At 45.7% G+C, this 17,736-nt stretch overlaps 1 protein-coding gene across 3 annotated transcripts in view; it reads right to left on the bottom strand.

Annotated features, from left to right (window-relative positions):
• Nucleotides 1–17,736, bottom strand: part of TSNAXIP1 (translin associated factor X interacting protein 1) — a 125,474-nt gene that overhangs the window by 80,374 nt on the left and 27,364 nt on the right. For all 3 annotated transcript variants that reach the window (XM_088471837.1, XM_088471834.1, XM_088471836.1), the window contains one exon: nt 407–533. In XM_088471837.1, the coding sequence (XP_088327963.1) occupies nt 407–533 (127 nt within the window). The remainder of the gene's footprint in view (nt 1–406; nt 534–17,736) is intronic.

Genomic DNA, 17,736 nt, shown 5'->3' with positions numbered 1-17,736 from the left:
GGCGATCCAAGTGAATTACTTACCGTTCCTGGGGTTGGATACTGTTTACAGAACAGGTTCTCAAACTTAGTCCTCAGGATCCCAAACGGTGCATGTTTTCCATGTTCCTCACAGAATCACAAGTGAAATTATTATTTCCGCCTGTGGATCTTCTAATATGTGTCAGTGAGTAATTAATACACCTGTGCACCTGCTGGGTGACCTGGAAAACGTGAACTGTTTGGGGTCCTGAGGACTGAGTTTGAGAACCACTGGTTTACAGGCATGCTGGACAGCAAAAGGCTTCCTGCACTTTGTTTATCCAATAGATACAGCCATCCACCAATCAGTGTGCTAGGTGATGTGTAGTGTGTAAAAAGCTCATTAGAATATAAAAAAGACCTACACAATGCAGTACTAAACTGACCTGCAACCTTAGGTCTTGAACATTCACTTTAGTTAAATCTAAAGATTGTAGCTCCCTTCTCAGATAAGTCTCAAGTTGTTCCAAATATCGCGGCTTGGACACAGTGTTGGCATTTTCTTTTGCAGTCCTGTGAATTTAAAAAGGGAAAGTACAGTAGTCAGCACCCAATATTCCTCTAAATATGCATCACAAATATTTTCAACAATGATTGTGTGTCAATGCACAATATCTGCTCTGTAGATTCTTTACAAATACAAATGTGTTACTTATCTGTCCATGGAGCTCTGCTACTGAGTCCTTATGGTGGTGGTGTTGTTGTACAGGGCCGGGACCAGGAATGATAGCCCTCTCAACGCTATTTACATACCCCTTATAAACAGAACATTTGTAGACATATCCCACTAGCCTACGCTCTCTCTGGCATTTTAAAGGACTCAATCACACAGCTAAACACCCACTAATTCCCCAGATCACCTTTAACATCTGTTAGTTGCTTAACATCCTTTTCTCCTTCATCCACTAGAGGACACTGGAGTCTCAGTACAGTGGGGTATAGATGTTGGATAACCGGGAGCTGGCACTTTAATAATTCTGAATAGTAGCTAGCTCCTCCCCCTCTATACTCCCCTACAGAATTTTGTGCCAAGGGAGCTGGTCACATACAAAGAGCTCTCTGCTAAAAATCAAGGATCCTCGGTCAGCAAGAGGATCAGACAGGCAGCTCACTGCCCCTGCCTGTCTGCTTCGTTGTAGCTGCCGGGGAGACCTCACCGCCGCTACTTGCGGCGTGCACTGTGGTCTTCCACTGTCTCTGGGGGTACCCAGAGGTGCTGCGTGCGACGCTCGTCGCGGTCCCCCATTAGCTCAGCCTGACGCCAACAGCATTTGGCAGCAAGAAAGTTAGTGACTCCTGGCACCCTGAGTAGCAGGGTGGCCAGGAGAAAATGACAGATGCGCATTAAAAAGCAGCAACTGATACAGCGCTGAAAGGCGCCAGAATGGAGGGGCGGAGCCTAACACACAGTTCTGTTCCTGCCTCCCAGCTGCCCCAGCGCTCCCAGAAGGAGGCTGGTGGCTGTGTGTATCACTACCTTTTCTCTTTGTATGTGTGAACAGTGAATTGGTAACTTGACTTCAAAGGGGTCTAAGGCTGCACAAAAAGCTTTCTCCTGTAATTGTGCAGAGAAGTTTACACAGGGACTATCATCCAGTTCCCTGTTGTGTGAGAAGTGTGTTTCAGAAACACAGACTGCAGCATCCCCACAATACCCTATTTGGGCTGATCAAATTACATGAGTCATGTCTCAAATGTCTGCAGAGCTGGAAGCTTCTTGCAGGGAGAGAGAGGTTGAAAGATCTCAGAGGTATGCCTTCTCTGAACCAGACTGGGCGCGGTCTTTAGCCAGGTCTGTGGAACCATTCACAAGGGTTATGTCAGCCCAGGTTCTTCCTGTGGCAACGTCCTCTAGTGTCCCTGTTAGGAGACTATTACCGAATCCCCTTATGTGGGATGATCCGGAAGAGGACGACATGCCTGATACAAAGGAAGGGGAAGTACAGGAGCATATAGAGGAACAGGCATCAGAGGAAGCGGAGCCTGTATCTCAGGGTGTAGAGGCGTTGATTGCAGCTATACGCCAGGTGTTACATGTTGAGGACATGGACCCTGTGGAAGTTAGGCCGTCTATCTTTAATAAGAAACAAAGACTAGCAGCCACCTTTCCAGTGTCTGAGGAATTGGACGAGATCCTTACCTCAGCGTGTAAACACCCAGATAAAAAGTTTCAGATCCCACGTAAACTTTTATCCTACTATCCCTTTCTCAATTATGCAAAACACCTCCTTTAGTGGACCCTTCAGTGTTACATCTATCCAAAAAGATGGTGCTCCCTGTTCCAGGAGCAGTTTCTTTAAAGGAGTCTTCTGACAGGAAGTTAGAAACTACCTTAAAGTCTATGTACACTGTAGCAGGGATATCCCTTCGACCCGCATTAGCAAGCTGTTGGGTCAACAAGGCGGTGGAAGCATGGGCTACACAGCTTGCTGAGGGCCTTAAGACTGGTGTTCTGGTGGAGGATCTGGTTCCTCTAGCGCAGGGATGGGGAACCTGAGGCCCGGGGGCCGTATAAGGCCTCCTGAATCATTTGGTATGGCCCTCTGAGCTTTTTTCTGTTTGCCTCATCTGGCTAGCAGGGTGCCTAGAATAGCATCCTGCAAGCCAGAACCTATGCAGCAGTGCCACCTGGAGCGTCCTTAGGATGCTTCAGATGGTCACACTGCTGCCCTTACAGCTCCCCGGAGCATCCTCAGAATGCTCCAGTCATTACTGTAGTCACCAGCGTTTGTAGCCCCGCCCCCGTGTGATTTCAAACGGAGGGTCATGGCCTGCACCGGTCCCACAAATAATGTTATATATATCAAAATGGCCCTTGGCAGAATAAAGGTTCCCCACCCCTGCTCTAGCGGAACAGATTGCAGAGTCTGCTTCTTTTCTTGGAAAGGCTTCAAAAGATATTTGTAGTCTTTCCTCTAGATCCTCGGCTTTGGTTGTCTCAACCTGCAGAACCCTGTGGCTGAGACAATGGTAGGCAGATGTGGAATCTAAGAGAGCCGTGGAAGCGCTTCTATTCACAGGGGAAGCTCTGTTTGGAATGGAACTGGATAAGTGGATATCTCAAGCCACAGGTGGTAAGTCCACTTATCTCCCATTTGCTGCTCCTCCTAGGAAACCCTTTGCTAGACCATCCTTTCCTATCCCAGGGAGATTCAGGGGTTGTGGCAGAGGAGCTCCCACTTTCTCCCGTGGTTCCAGAGGCAGGGGTAGAGCCACTGCATCCTCCTCCCAGCAGGATAAGTCTTCAGTTAAGCCTCCGGCATGACGCGCTCCCTTCTCTCCTGGGGGACCCCAGCGTTAGAGCTCGCCTTCGCAATTTCAAAGAAGTTTGGATCAAGTCTTGCCAGGATGCGTGGGTCCGGGACATCATTATTCAAGGGTTGAAGTTGGATTTTCAGATCCAACTTCCTCCTCGTTTTTTAACAACCGGTTTGCCGGCATCAGCGGACAAACAGGTTGTAATACAGGAAGCAATAGAAAAGCTACTGTCTTCTCGAGTAATCGTGCATGTCCCTATCCATCAGCAGGGTCAAGGCTTTTATTCTAGCTTGTTTGTAGTTCCCAAGCCGGATTGCTCAGTGAGACCCATTCTGAACTTGAAACATCTCAATCCTTATTTGCGGACCTTCAAGTTCAAAATGGAGTCCCTGCAGTCTGTCATTGCAGGGCTCGAGAGGGATGAGTTTCTCATATCCTTGGATGTAAAGGATGCCTATCTCCACATTCCCATTTGGTCTCCTCATCAGATATTCCTTCGGTTCGCAGTGCGGGCCTCTCATTTTCAATTTCAGGCTTTACGTTTCGGTCTTTCATCAGCACCAAGAGTGTTCACGAAGGTCATGGCAGTAATGATGGCCCTTCTTAGGATTCAAGGGGTTACTTATCTTCCCGTACTTGGATGACATGCTTATCAAGGCTCCGTCAGTCACTCAATTACTGCAGGACTTCCGGGTAACACAGAGTCTTCTGTTACAACACGGATTGATCCTGAATTACTGAAAGTTTCATCAACAGCCTACTCAGCGTCTGCCTTTCCTAGGGATGATTTTGGACATGGTGGACCAGAAGGTATTTCTTCCGCAGGAAAAGGTCACCTCCATCCAACACATGGTGATACTGCGTCATAGCAGGGTGTCAGTACACCTGTGTATTCGCCTCCTGGGAAAAATGGTTGTGACCTTTGAGTCCATCCAATACGGGAGGTTCCATGCCCGTCCATTCCAACTGGACCTCATCTCTCAGTGGTCAGGGTTCCACCTTTTTCTTCACCAGCGAGTTCAACTGTCACCCAGGACTTGAACATCTCTCCTTTGGTGGCTGAATTCCTCTCACCTATTGGCAGGCAAGCGATTTGCAATGTGGGAATGGATTTTCCTCACCACAGACGCCAGTCTGAGAGGATGGGGGGCAGTGACTCGTGGAAGACACTTTCAGGGCCACTGGACTCGACTGGAGGTGGTACTGCTCATAAACATTCTGGAGCTAAGGGCCTTATTCTATGCTCTTTAGGTAGCACATCCTCTGTTGAAGGGCCGTGCCATCAGAGTGCAGTCCGACAACGCCACGGCCGTGGTGTACATCAACAGACAAGGCGGCACCAAGAGTCGGAGGTAAGCCACATTCTTCTCTGGGCAGAGGAATTTGCTGTAGCGATATCAGCAATTTTCATCCCAGGGGTAGAAAATTGGGAGGCCGACTACCTCAGTCGACAAGACATTCATCCGGGAGAATGGATGCTCAATCCACAGGTCTTTCAACAACTGATTCAGCGTTGGGGTCTCCCTCGCGTAGATCTCATGGCGTCGAGGTTGAACCATCCACTGCCACTTTACTGCTCACGGACAAGATCCACAGGCGGTGGCAGTGGATGCTCTAACAACTCCTTGGTGGTTTCAGTTTGTTTACCTGTTTCCACCACTCTCACTTCTTCCTCATCTGCTTCAAAGAATTAAAAGAGAAAGGGTAAAAGTTCTGTTGGTGGCTCAAGACGGGCGTGGTATTCCAACCTACGTCTTCTACTGATTGATGACCCATTGCCTCTTCCTCTGCAAAAAGATCTACTGCAACAGGTCTGTTTATCTATCAGGACTTAAAGCGGCTTCGTTTGACGGCGTGGCTGTTGAAAGGGCTATCTTAAGAAGAAAGGGTATCCCTTCCAGGGTGATTCCTACTATGTTAAGGGCTATAAAGGAAGTTACCTCAAAGCACTATCAAATATATGGAAGATGTAAGTCTCTTGGTGTGAACGCAAGGGTGCGCCACCGTCAGAATTCAACTTAGCCAGGCTGCTTCTTTTTCTACAGGCTAGTTTTTCAGCAGGTCTTCGTCTGGGATCTTTGAAGGTTCAAATATCGGCTCTGTCGATTTTCTTTCAGAAGAAACTAGCATTATTGCCGGATGTCCAAACATTTCTACAAGGGGTTGTCAAGTTACAACCTCCGTTTGTACCTCCAACGGCCCCATGGGATTTGGTCCTCTCTTTTCTCCAGTCTTCCCTATTTGAACCTTTACAGAATGTGGAGTTAAAATTTTCATCATGGAAAGTGGTACTCCTTTTGGCGCTCGCCTCTGCTAGGTGTGTGTCGGAGCTAGGGGCGCTTTCTTGTCATCTGCCTTACCTCATTTTTCATGAGGATAGGGCTGAGCTACGTACGCAGTTATCTTTTTTGCCTAAGGTAGTGTCTGCGTTTCACATCAACCAACAGATGGTGGTTCTGGTGTTTAAAGATGATTCCTCGGCTTCCAGATCCCTAGACATTGTCCGGGCTCTTCGGATTTATGTTGATAGGACTGCATCCCTCCGGTAGTTGGATACGCTGTTTTTCCGATATGATATGGCGCGTCCGGGCTGGCCGGCTTCTAAGGCAACTATTTCTAGATGGATTCATCTGACAATTTCTAGATTGATTCTACTTCAATCACAGAACATTCTACGCACTCAGTGGGTCCTTTGTGGGTGGCTACCTGCGGTGTTTCCCTGACCCAACTTTGTCAGGTGGCCACTTGGTCAGGCCGGCATACTTTTGCATGCAAGTTTTACCGTTTTGACACGTTTGCGGCATCTGCATCACAGTATGGCCGTGCTGTTTTGCAGGGTTCCCAGCGCTCTCCCACCCAGGATGTGAGCTCTGGGACGTCCCCACTGTACTGAGACTTCAGTGTCCCCTAGTGGATGAAGGAGAAAACAGGATTTTGGTACTTACTGCTAAATCCCTTTCTCCGATTCCACAGGGGACACTAGACACCCGCCCGGCGCTGTTCCACCTGCATTGGTTATTTATTCTTCCTGGTTTGGACAGTCGTTTTTATTCAAGGTCCGCTTGATTTGTTTGCATATTTGCTTGTTTGTTCATGTATGTTCTAGCTTATCTTCAACTCTATTATTTTATTTTCCAGCTCTCCTCGGGCACAGTTACTTAAGACTGACCTGTAGGGGGGTATAGAGGGGGTGGAGCTAGCTACTATTCAGATTTATTAAAGTGCCAGCTCCTGGTTATCCCACATCTGAGACTCCAGTGTCCCCTGTGGAATCGGAGAAAGGGATTTATAGGTAAGTACCAAAATCCTGTTTTTCCTGTTATGCAACCAGGATACTAGAAATGTCAGGTTTGGGAATCAGGAGTATGGTGAAGTTTAACTCATTTATTGTGACAAAATATAGTCCAGACAATGCAGGGTATAAACTAAATTCAGTGTAGCTGGTAGCACAGAGGTACTGCAGGCCAGACACAAAATAAGGACAAAGTCAAAACAATTCTGACTGATGGATTTGGTCTGACCTTCCATTTTATTTCTTGTCTTACTTCATTTAACTCCATTCTTAACCTACTTTCCATTTTGTGTGTTTTTGGATAGAGGAAATGAGACACTGACACTTTGACATACTAAAGATTAAAAATATAGTTTTCCAAACACTCGACTCTACAACTAAAACTATCACTAACTTTCCCAAACTTATTACACTCTGGGCAAGATGTTTTATGTGATAATTAACGTACATCATTGCAGTCTTACCAGGTTTAAAGTCAGGGACATCTCACTGATATCCAACTGTCCTGGCGGGCGGTGCAGACTTACGAGTTTCTGACCGGGCTCATGTATTATTATTAATAGCAGTTTCTTATATAGTGCAACATATGGGCGCTGGGAGAACTAAGGCCCTCATTCAGAGCCACTCGCAAGCGGGCGCACGTACGTTAGGCGTACGTACAAAATTATTTAAATTCAATGGCTCGCTCGTATTTTCGTTCGCATCTAAAATTCCTCCCTAAACTCAGGCGACCCCTCCTCTAACTAACGAGCGTGCGAAATAGCGAGCGTACATCCCCGAAATGGCTTGAAGGGAACGCACGCACAAGTGAAACCGGAAGTGGCCTTGTCAGATGTCGATTACCTGCTCCTTTATTCTGCCTACCTCCCTCAATCGTATCATGCCAATCAATGTATCAATTAGCTTAATTGTTTTTTTTTTTCCAACACAATGCAAGAAACTTTACTCTTGTCCGTGTTTGTGTTTACCCGCAGAATACGTACGGATGGAACATTCGCTTTTATTGTTCAAAAAACATGTGAACCACAATTAAACAATTGTTCTATTGGTGTGGATCCCCGCATATTTTCCGGGGTTCATTTCTTTATTTAAATTTGCAAACGCATGTCACTGCATCAAGCCTATCATAACTCTCCAGAGATTTCTGGCCCTGTTGAACACATGACTCATACACTAACCAATAAAATTGCTCCTGTTAATTTCCAAAATACATTAGCCAATCAGAAATTTTTTGCACACTTTATCAAAAATGTTTTGTATGAAAAACTCCATTGCCATCATGAGAGCCTCCGCATTCACCAGGCGCGAGCTGCTGGTGCTTACGGAGGTGATGGATCGCCGTATCACCAGCCAGCCTCCACCCATCACCAACCGGCAGAAGCGCTCCGCGTATGCGGAGGCACGGTCCCGCCTGCGGTCCTTGGGTTCACGCCGCAACATCGGGCAGCTGGAGCGCAGGTGGTCAGACCTGCAACGGCGAACGCCCCGCTTGCTGGCATGCTTTCGCATGCAGATCCTTGAAAGTAAGTGTTATGTATTGTGGTTTTCATGTTTGTGTTTGTGGGGCAAACTGCGTGTGCATGTTTTCCTGTCTGTCCTATTTATTATTTGTCCTCATATCTGCGTGTGCATGTTTTCCTGTCTGTCCTATTTATTATTTGTCCTCATATCTGCGTGTGCATGTTTTCCTGTCTGTCCTATTTATTATTTGTCCTCATATCTGCGTGTGCATGTTTTCCTGTCTGTCCTCTTAATTATTTGTCCTCATATCAGCGTGTGCTTGTCTTCCCTCTATTTCTGTTTTTTCATTCTACTCCTATTTGCATGTTTTTTGTTGGTGTTTTTTTTTTTTTTATTTGGGCCCCGGATTTGCCCAGAAACTAACCTCAATTTGTTTGACATATTTTAGGAGGACAGCCAAGACTACGCCGTCACCGTCCGGCCAGACGGCGTTCCCGGCCACTATCCCCAACCCCCAGCCAACACTCCACCCCAAATATTTCCCCTATACCCCACTCCTCCCCAGCCTTCCAAGACCCTCTCCCGGAACTGTCGGGCCTCTTTCCCCTCCGTCCCACTTCCCCCTCCCCGGAGTCCATCATTACCCCTCCCCGTTCTTTGGGGAATGAAGGCTCCTCCGAGGAGGAACATGGAGGGACTTCCGGAGCTCCCGTTTTGGCTCCCGGTATGTTTTTCTTTCACATTTTTTTTAACCACAAACTGTTTGTATGTAATCATGTGTCGTGCCTTTATTCGTGCTTGTTTGGTTTACTTTTGGTGATTTAGCAGTTTGCCTTTACCTCTTCCTGCTGATTTCAACATACACATATCACACCTGTGGGAATTTGTACATAGGCCTTGTATTTTTGCCAGCACCCCCTTTTTGTTTTTTTTTGTTTTTTTTCGGTTTAGGAGTGATTTCGTTGTGTTTTTGTTTTTTTAATGTGGATTCCCTATTGTTTTATTAATCCACACACTTTTCTCACCCACAGAGGAACAGAGGCGTCGACAAGAGGTGGACGATTGTGTTGGCCAGATGCGCCAACATGTCATTGGCATTCTTGTGGGCCTTGACCGGCTGTCTGGCATCCTTCGCCAGTAGTTTTTTTTGTTTATTTTCGTTTTGTAAATAAATTTTCGAGTTCTAATATACGTTCTGGCTCATTCTTTTTTTCCAAAACAAAAATAGTTTTCCCTGACATAAGTAGACTGTTCCTGCAAGGATTTCCCTTTTTTAAAAGTTAGATTGTGTTTTGTATTTGTATGTTAAACAGCCACAAGAAACACATAACAGTAACAATGTCATTTCCCTTTTTGGGTGTAGTGTCAATTAGATATTTCGACATTTTACAGGTTCCTAGTTGGTGTGCAAGCTGCTTAGGCCAATCTTCAAAATCCAAAGGTTTGGACAGGCTTCCTTTTGGTGTGGGTTGGGAACCTGAAAACATATTTCAGTTTACATCAACTGGTGTCAGTACTGGATTACCCCTTAGTCAAATGTAAGGTGTGTTAACCTGGTTACACTTGCTGTTAACGTCCAAAAAAAGGAAGACCATTTCACTCTCCAAACATTTATTCACAACATAAATGAGAAATCAAAGTGGTCAGTCCCAAAAAAAAAAAACAGTGATAATCTCAAATACAACACATACAAATAAAATATTTAAATAAAAAAAACAATCAAGAACTGGTTGACGAAGGACCATGCCAACATGATTCCACAAACATGGCGTTGCGATATGGGTTCCAGAATATATGGCCAAAATCACCAGATCCAGGTTTGGTAAGGGTAGCAGGAAGTAGTGAGCGTTGGAGTGGCAAAGATTATGTGAACAAACAGAAGATGGTGAAAAAAAATAAATAAATTAGATGTTCGCAAACAAACACAAACACATTAGGTATAAACACTGCTCCCACACCAGGCCCACTTTGTGGGCCTGGTGTGGGAGCCAAATAAGGAGTGAGCAGCCAGGACATGCAAGGGTATCCACTGTCTCCTGTGAAAAATAAGAGACAACATCAGGAACACTGTGTATCAAGCTGAACATTGTTATGTACTAAAGGTCTCCACTTACCCAGAAGCCACGCATCACCAGCTTGTAGGTTGTTTAATTTCTGCCATATCCCTGATTGCCGGATGACGAAGGAGTCATGTGCACTTCCTGGTAACTTAGCATTCAGGGACAGGATCTGGAGGGAGGCATCACATACCACCATTACATTCAGGGAGTGATAGTGTTTCCTGTTTCTAAATATTGCCTCCAGCCGTGCTGGAGGCTGAAGTGGTATGTGAGTACCATCCACAACCCCTATGATGTGTGGGAAGCCAGCTATTTGGTAAAAATTGGCCTTGGCCGCACTAAGGGCACCCATATCCAAAGGCATTTGAATAAAATGATGGAGGTGCTTGAAAAGTGCCTCCATCACTGCCCTCAGGATCCGGGAAAAGGAGGATTGGGAGATGCCCGCCACTATTCCCACCGTTGTTTGAAACGATCCTGAGGCACAGAAATGTAACACCGCCATAAATTGCGTCAGTGGTGGTATTGCTGTTGGACTGTCAATTTGCCGCTCAAGATCACTTTCTATTAATGAGAGAGTGTCTATGATGATTTTGGGAGGTAGACGGTAGCGTCTTAAAACCTCATCATCGGGCATTCCAAAAAGGGTGACACGTGTTCGAAATATCTGGGGCCTTGCATGCCTACGATGCCTACGCCTGGGATGAGATTGAGGTTGGTCGGCTTCCGGGAGCATGGCCAGAACAATCCGCCCCAGATCAACCTGAAATTCAAAGATTTCAAAGTAAGGCTTTTGACCCACCCCAAAACTATATTAAAACAACTTAGCTTGATGATACCATCCATTGCTGCTTACATGCCGGGGTATTGTCATGATACGTCCAAACTGAAAATAAACAACAAAATTACTTGACACATTTCACTCTGTGCATTTTTGTTTATACATTTTGTGCTAGACCAAAGTTAAAATATGCCAAACACCCATTTAGCAAAACCGCAAAGCGACATTTAACACAGTACATCAAAACGGGTCGAAATGTTGGCTCAAAAAGCGAAAGATAAACCACCAAAAAGTTAGAATGATTATTAAGCTGTTTAAAATGCGCTAATTAGTTCGCTAATACAAGTCACAAGAGTAACTACTAAAAATGCGCTAATTAGTTCGCTAATACAAGTCACAAGAGTAACTACTAAAAATGCGCTAATTAGTTCGCTAATACAAGATAAAAAATGGACTTACCAAGAGCAAATATCTAAGATGCAAAATCAAAAGGTCTTTGGGGTCGAAAATAAACAAAATCTAAAATAGAAGAAATTAGGGATCCAAAAATTACAAAATATACGAAACACAATGAAACAACAATTGAACAAAAGTTAGACTTCACAAAACTTACCAAATCAACAAACGAGGTCCCAAAAATATAAACCAACAAAGATAACGGAAAAAAAAACGCAAATCTAACCAACAAACGAATCTCCAACCTCCAACTCCTTTCTACGCAATCAATAAACTCCAGCCAAGATAACCTCCAACAATCCAAAAACGCCACCTCGACTTGAGACACACCAAGCCATAAATAGTGTTTCGTTTCCCGCACAAATTAAGGAGGGATCATAGGGCCGCACAATCAAAGATGCGGCCGCAAAATAAGGACGCATGTATAAATACGTCACGAAAACACATTCAAATTCTGGTGTATTTCTTGTTTGGACCTCAGACATGGCGACAGACCAGGGAAAAAATGCACAAGAGTCAGGCGATAAGTCTTTCATGCATTTTCTATCAACGATTAATTTGAAACATAAGATTAGGCAAGTTGTGATTTTGTGAATTCTGTAAATTTACACAAATAGGTGAGGAGGATGACATGGAAGAGGCTGCTGGGCCCAGTATTCCAGCCAAAGCGGGCAAAAAAAAAAGGCAGCCACATTTCACAAGAAAGGAGATGGAGGTTTTGATCCAGAAGTGTGTGGACATCCTGCCACAGGCAGACAGGAATATGAGTCTAAGCCAGAAGTGGAGAATGTGGGAAGAGGTAGCCGTTGCTGTCAATAGAGTGGGTGATTATGTCCGTCTAGCCCGGGATGTCAAACGGCGGTAAGTAAACCCTTGCCGCCCCTAAAAACAAACCCCATTTTAAACCAAAGGATAATGGCTTCCATTTTTCCCCACAGATGGGGCGACTTCAAATATCGCCTAAAGCAAAAACTCGCGGACAGGGCTAGGCATGCAAGGGGGACAGGTGGGGGTCCCACCCCTGTGTCATTGGAGTTGACGGATTTAGAAGAGCTGGCACAGGGGTGTGTGCAGCCTGTGGAGGTGTTTGGCGTGTCCAACATGGATACGGACATGCCAGACTTTGCGGCTCCTCATGTTGGCCCAGGTAAGTATTGTGATGTCACCAACTCTGAAATGCTATTGTGCCAATATGTAGATTCTAATGTGACTCTTTTCTCATTTTTCAAACAGAGACACAGGCGGATGAGTCTGCTCCAGAGGGAAGCCTTGGCCGCAGAATTTCTGCTGGCTCTGCAGGGGAGGAACCAGTACATCCGGCTGAGGACCCTGCAGAAGCCAGTCCAGGGCGTGCCCCCTCGCAGGCAGTGGGCCTCCTCACAGAACTCAATTTCAAATCGGATTTCCATACGGAGATTCTGCAGAGGATGGACGCCAGTCTGATACGGGTGGCTGAGGCCCTGGAGCAAAATGCTGCGGCCAACGTGACCATTGGTCAGGCCCTGGCGGAAAATACCAGGGCCAACATCCGCATCGCCGATGCCCTGGAGCAGCTCGTTCGCCAGCACATGGTGGAGCCGACCTCCCTTCCTGCCGGAACATCAGGATCCTCCACCTCTGGCACAACATCAGCCAATCCTCCAAATGTGCCTAGCCCTGTGCCTAGTCCAGAGGCCACAACATCTGCCTCTGGACAGGCCAGCCCGATGGCATCCCGGACCCGGTCTGGCGCCCACCCTCCCCCATCCAAACGGGCGAAAAACGGTGACAGCAATGGCGACTTTTCCCACACTCCTTCTGTGCTTGGCTCATATTCCTTTCTGGTCAAAACTCCCCTCTCCTTTCTTGTGAAATGTTTTTAAGTTATTTTTGTTCGTTTATGTTATCAGTTATAGATTATTTATTTTTGATAAAAAGTATCTTTGCCAGAAAAAAAAAAATATATATATTATGCCAATTGGTTTGTGTTTAAACAATAAATTTATGATAAAAATCTGACATTGTATTGTGACATTATTGTACAAATGGGTTACATTTAATCCTGGCCCTAAAGGCAAAAAAGGACACAAAAAACCATTTCATTTGTATAAAAAAAAGGGCTCTTGAAGGAACGTTTAAAAAATCACATAACGATGCAAATTCTACATTAAAAAAAAAAAAGGGGAGCTAATTAAAACATGATGACATTATTGTCACAATAGGCCAGAAACAACAAATTGAGGCCAAAAAAACCCCCAAAAAATGTACGCCAATTGATTGTGTAATCCTGACATTAGCAGGTATGATTTCCACCTGCGTACGGTTTTGTGCTATCCCAATAAACTGCTTTCCAAACACATACCAAGCCGGTTTTCAATACAACACTAATTGCTTTTGTGACCACCCGCGATTAATCGCTGCAACATCATGGAGTCCCGGGACGGAGGAGAAGGCCATCGCCAATGTGGTCGAGTAATCCAGACCCTAAACTGTGCGAGCATTTTGAAGGGAAAGAGGATGTTCCAGTGACGTATGTGACGGTCCGAACACATTTGACGTTCGCATCTGCTAATGTATGTACGCCCCAAAAAGCCTCGCCACGCCTGCGTTTTTCCATCTCCACCCCCGTCAACACCCAAAAACGCCCTGTTCTGTCAATCACATTTGACATGTCACTTCCTGTACGCTATTTTAGGAACGACAGAAAAAAAGCTCGCAATCTGCCGTACGCACATGTGCAGTGTAACACCGACGCATGCGCGGTTAGTCAACATCGGAACGCAACGAGCGTACTGCTGTTTGCGAGTGGCTCTGAATGAGGGCCTAAATCTCCAAGGAGCCCTTGCCCCTCCCACCAGCCCCTGGAGCAACCCAGCAGCCCCCTCTTCAGTGAGAAGATAGAGGGGAGGCCACAGGGAGCCGCGGAGACCACTGGAGACCCCGGGCAGGTAAGTGCAGAATTTTTTTTCTTATGTGGCGCAGGGTTGAAAAACAATGGGAATAGTTCCGCACAGAATTTACATTATGTTCATGTATTTATTTATTCATTTGTATTTACATGAAAAACAAAACCAGGTTCCCTTGTATCTTTTTATCCCCTCTATATGTTAATGATATTTATCAATTTACATCCTGGATGTATGTTTCTTCATATGAGATACTTGGGTGCTACCTTTCTCATGGTATACTAACGTATACTTCTAATGAAAAAAAGGGGGCAGAGCTCACTTTATTTTAATTGGATACCATGGGTATCGGGAGCGCACATACCTGCAGTAATCCAAAATTGGGAGCGAGGGGCGCAAGGTTTTTACCTCGCTAAACCTCGCGTCCAACTGAATATGCCCCTTAGACTCCCTCCAATCAATTTTACCCAAAACCATCAAAGGCCTATAGTTCATCTTCACACTTCTTCCTATACAGACCATTACAGATGCTGGCAGTGATGTGAAAGCCTGCAGATCTACACAAAATGGAGGGAGTTAAAGATTAAGCTATAGTTTGTAGTTTGAGTTTTCACCTAAAATAACTAGATGTTCATAAAGTTGGACACTAATATAGGGTTGCTATAATATTCCTTTAATTAGGGACACATGAATTGTGCAGGTTGTGTGGCTAGCTAACTTCAGGTCTGCATTTTACCTGGTTTTAATCAGCCACAGAACCTGAATACTTCAAATATGCCCTTGATTAAACTGATACTAGTACTATAGCCCTCTGATACAGTGTTGGAACCATTACCACTGCTGTTTGTGTCACAAATACAGGCCTTAGTGGTGAGCAGCGCTTTCCTCTAAGCATGTGCAGAGCAGGTACATGCACAGTGATGGCATGAGGGGATGTAGCTATATTGCTGGCGGACGGGATGCCGGCCGCCGATATACAGACGCTGGCATAGACGGCATAATGCCGATGCCGATATCCCAAAGGATATCAGGATATTAGCGTCAGCATCCTGAACCGTCGAAATCCTGAACGTCTAGACTCGGGTAAGTATACTAGTTTACCCACGGTGAGGCATCTCCAGGGGGAGATTAGGGTTAGTATGGGCAAAGTATGGGACTGGCACTCCCCCCCCCCCCCCATGTTGGCAGTTGGTATACAGACACCGTGGTTACTGTACGGCCCTCCGCCCTCTTTCGTTCCCCACCCCTCCTCTCTCCTTGTCTAGTGCTGATGCTTCTGACAGAGATCGAAACAGCAAAGACTGTTGACAGACAGAACTGGCCGTGGGTGGCACTGCCAGGTGGCGCTGACACCCACCCCACTGGCCGGCGCCCCTGGCGAGTGCCATCCTGGCCAATAGGAAGATACGCCCCTGGGCACCACTAAGGGAAGGTTAAGGGGGAGGGGTGGCAGGAGAGGGTTAGCAAACTTACCAGCCCCATTCGGGATGTTTAGTCTTCGGGCTTCCAGCATCTGTATTTAATACCCATGAAGCCTCAGCAGAAAGTAATAACATCACTGGGTCCTCCCCCAAATATGCTAAGTGGCCTGGCTATGCTGTAAAAACTGAAGGGCTGATTCAGACCCGTTCGCTATGATGCGAACGCTCGTAGCTTACCGGTAGTCGCTAACTGCGCATGCGTACGCATTGCAATGCGTGTGCGCGAACCAGTGCGAGAGATTGAGATGCGTCCACTACGCATAGACTGCCCAGTAGAGTGACTGACAGGAGAGGCCGTTTGTGGGTGGTGACAGGGGCTGACCACTGGAAATGGGGGAGTGGAGGTGCGAACGCAGGCATGCCTGAGTGCCTCAACGCCATTTCAAAGGCATGCATAATTAAAAGGGAGTGTCATAGTACACGTCACTTGGTGGAATTTCACTCTGAAGTGATCGCAGTGCTTGCAGCAGGATATAGGCAACCTCAAGCGCTGCAATCGCAACCGATGGTGCTCGATGCACCAATATTTACAAGCACTTCCAGGAGATGATGTGCGCAAGTGGGTGTCTTAAGAATGGCTGGTGGGCGTCTACATACACTAAGTAATCACACGCCAAGACATAGTGGGCGTACTAATGCCTTGCCGTGCGGTCGTCTGCCATGCCGTCACGTAAATGAATTTGCATACGCTGGGAGCGAGCGTACGCATCTGGCGAGCGGGTCTGAATGAGCTCATAAGTGCGCTCTAATAGACATTTTGCATAATCAAGTAAAACATTTCTTTAAACAATCACTGTAATTATAATTAGGAAATAAGAAAATAGAATGCATGTGAAATGTTACAATGAGTTTAGTATGACCATTATGTTATAATATAGGGCCTGAGGGCCTGATTCCTACCCGGACGCAAGTGGCCGTTCGCTCGTCCACCGTACGAGCGGAAAAATTTAAATTTAAGCGCTCGCTCGTATGTTCGCTTGTAGCTAACCTTCTGCCCCATATTCTCCCAACCCCTCCCCTAGCTATCGAGCGTTCAAAATAGCGAGCGTCCGTCTCCTCTTTGGTTGCATTGAGCGCTCGCACAAGTCAATTCCGGAAGTGGCCCTGTCAGTTTTCGATTGCCTGCTATTTAATTCTGCAAACATACTTGAATCGATTACTGGCAATCACTATATTAATTACCTTAATTGTTATTCACATGTTTGCAATCCTGTTTTATTTTCAATGTCAATAAACTTTATTCTTGTTAGTGTGTGTAATTTCTTCCGCAGAATACGTACGGTTTGACCAAGGGGATGGTTTTTCGAAATTAATAGTTTGTTAGAATGCTACTATTGTTTTACCTTTTTTTTTTATAGGCAGATTTTAATACTTTAATTTTTATATTTAAATTAGCTTACGCATGTCACTGCATCAAGCCTATCATAACTCACATTATATTTGTGAGGGTGTAGGTCACATGACTCATACAATAACCAATAAAATTGTTCCTGTTAATTTACAAAGTACATTAGCCAATCAAATTTTTTCTAGGACCTTAATTAAAACTGTTTTGTGTTAAAAAAATCATTGCCATCATGAGAGCCGCCGCTTTTTGTCGCCGTGAGCTACTGGTCATCACTGAGGTGATGGACCAGCGAATAACTGACTATCCGCACCCCATCACCAACCTCCGCAAGCGGCTGGCCTACCCGGAGGTGCGCCGCCGCCTGCGTTCCCTCGGCTATCACTGAAATATCGGCCAGCTGGAGCACAAGTGGTCGGATCTGAGGCGCAGATCCCCACGCCTGCTGGCCCGTTTGCGTCTCCAGATAGTGCAAAGTAAGTGTTTCTGTGTATGTTTTTTTTTTTTTTTTCTCATACCTGCGTGTGCATGTTTACAGTATAGGCCTATTTGTTTATTTTGGAAATACCTGCGTGTGCATGTTTACAGTGTAGCCTTGTTTGTTTATTTTGGACATACCTGCGTGTGCATGTTTACAGTATAGGCCTGTTTGTTTATTTTGGACATACCTGCGTGTGCATGTTTACAGTGTAGCCCT

The sequence above is a fragment of the Taudactylus pleione genome, unplaced genomic scaffold (genome assembly GCF_031769625.1).
Source record: "Taudactylus pleione unplaced genomic scaffold, aTauple2 ptg000117l, whole genome shotgun sequence".
In the NCBI taxonomy this organism is placed as follows: Eukaryota; Metazoa; Chordata; class Amphibia; order Anura; family Myobatrachidae; genus Taudactylus; species Taudactylus pleione.
The sequence above is the reverse complement of the archived record's forward strand: the minus strand, read 5'-3'. Positions and strand labels throughout refer to the sequence as shown.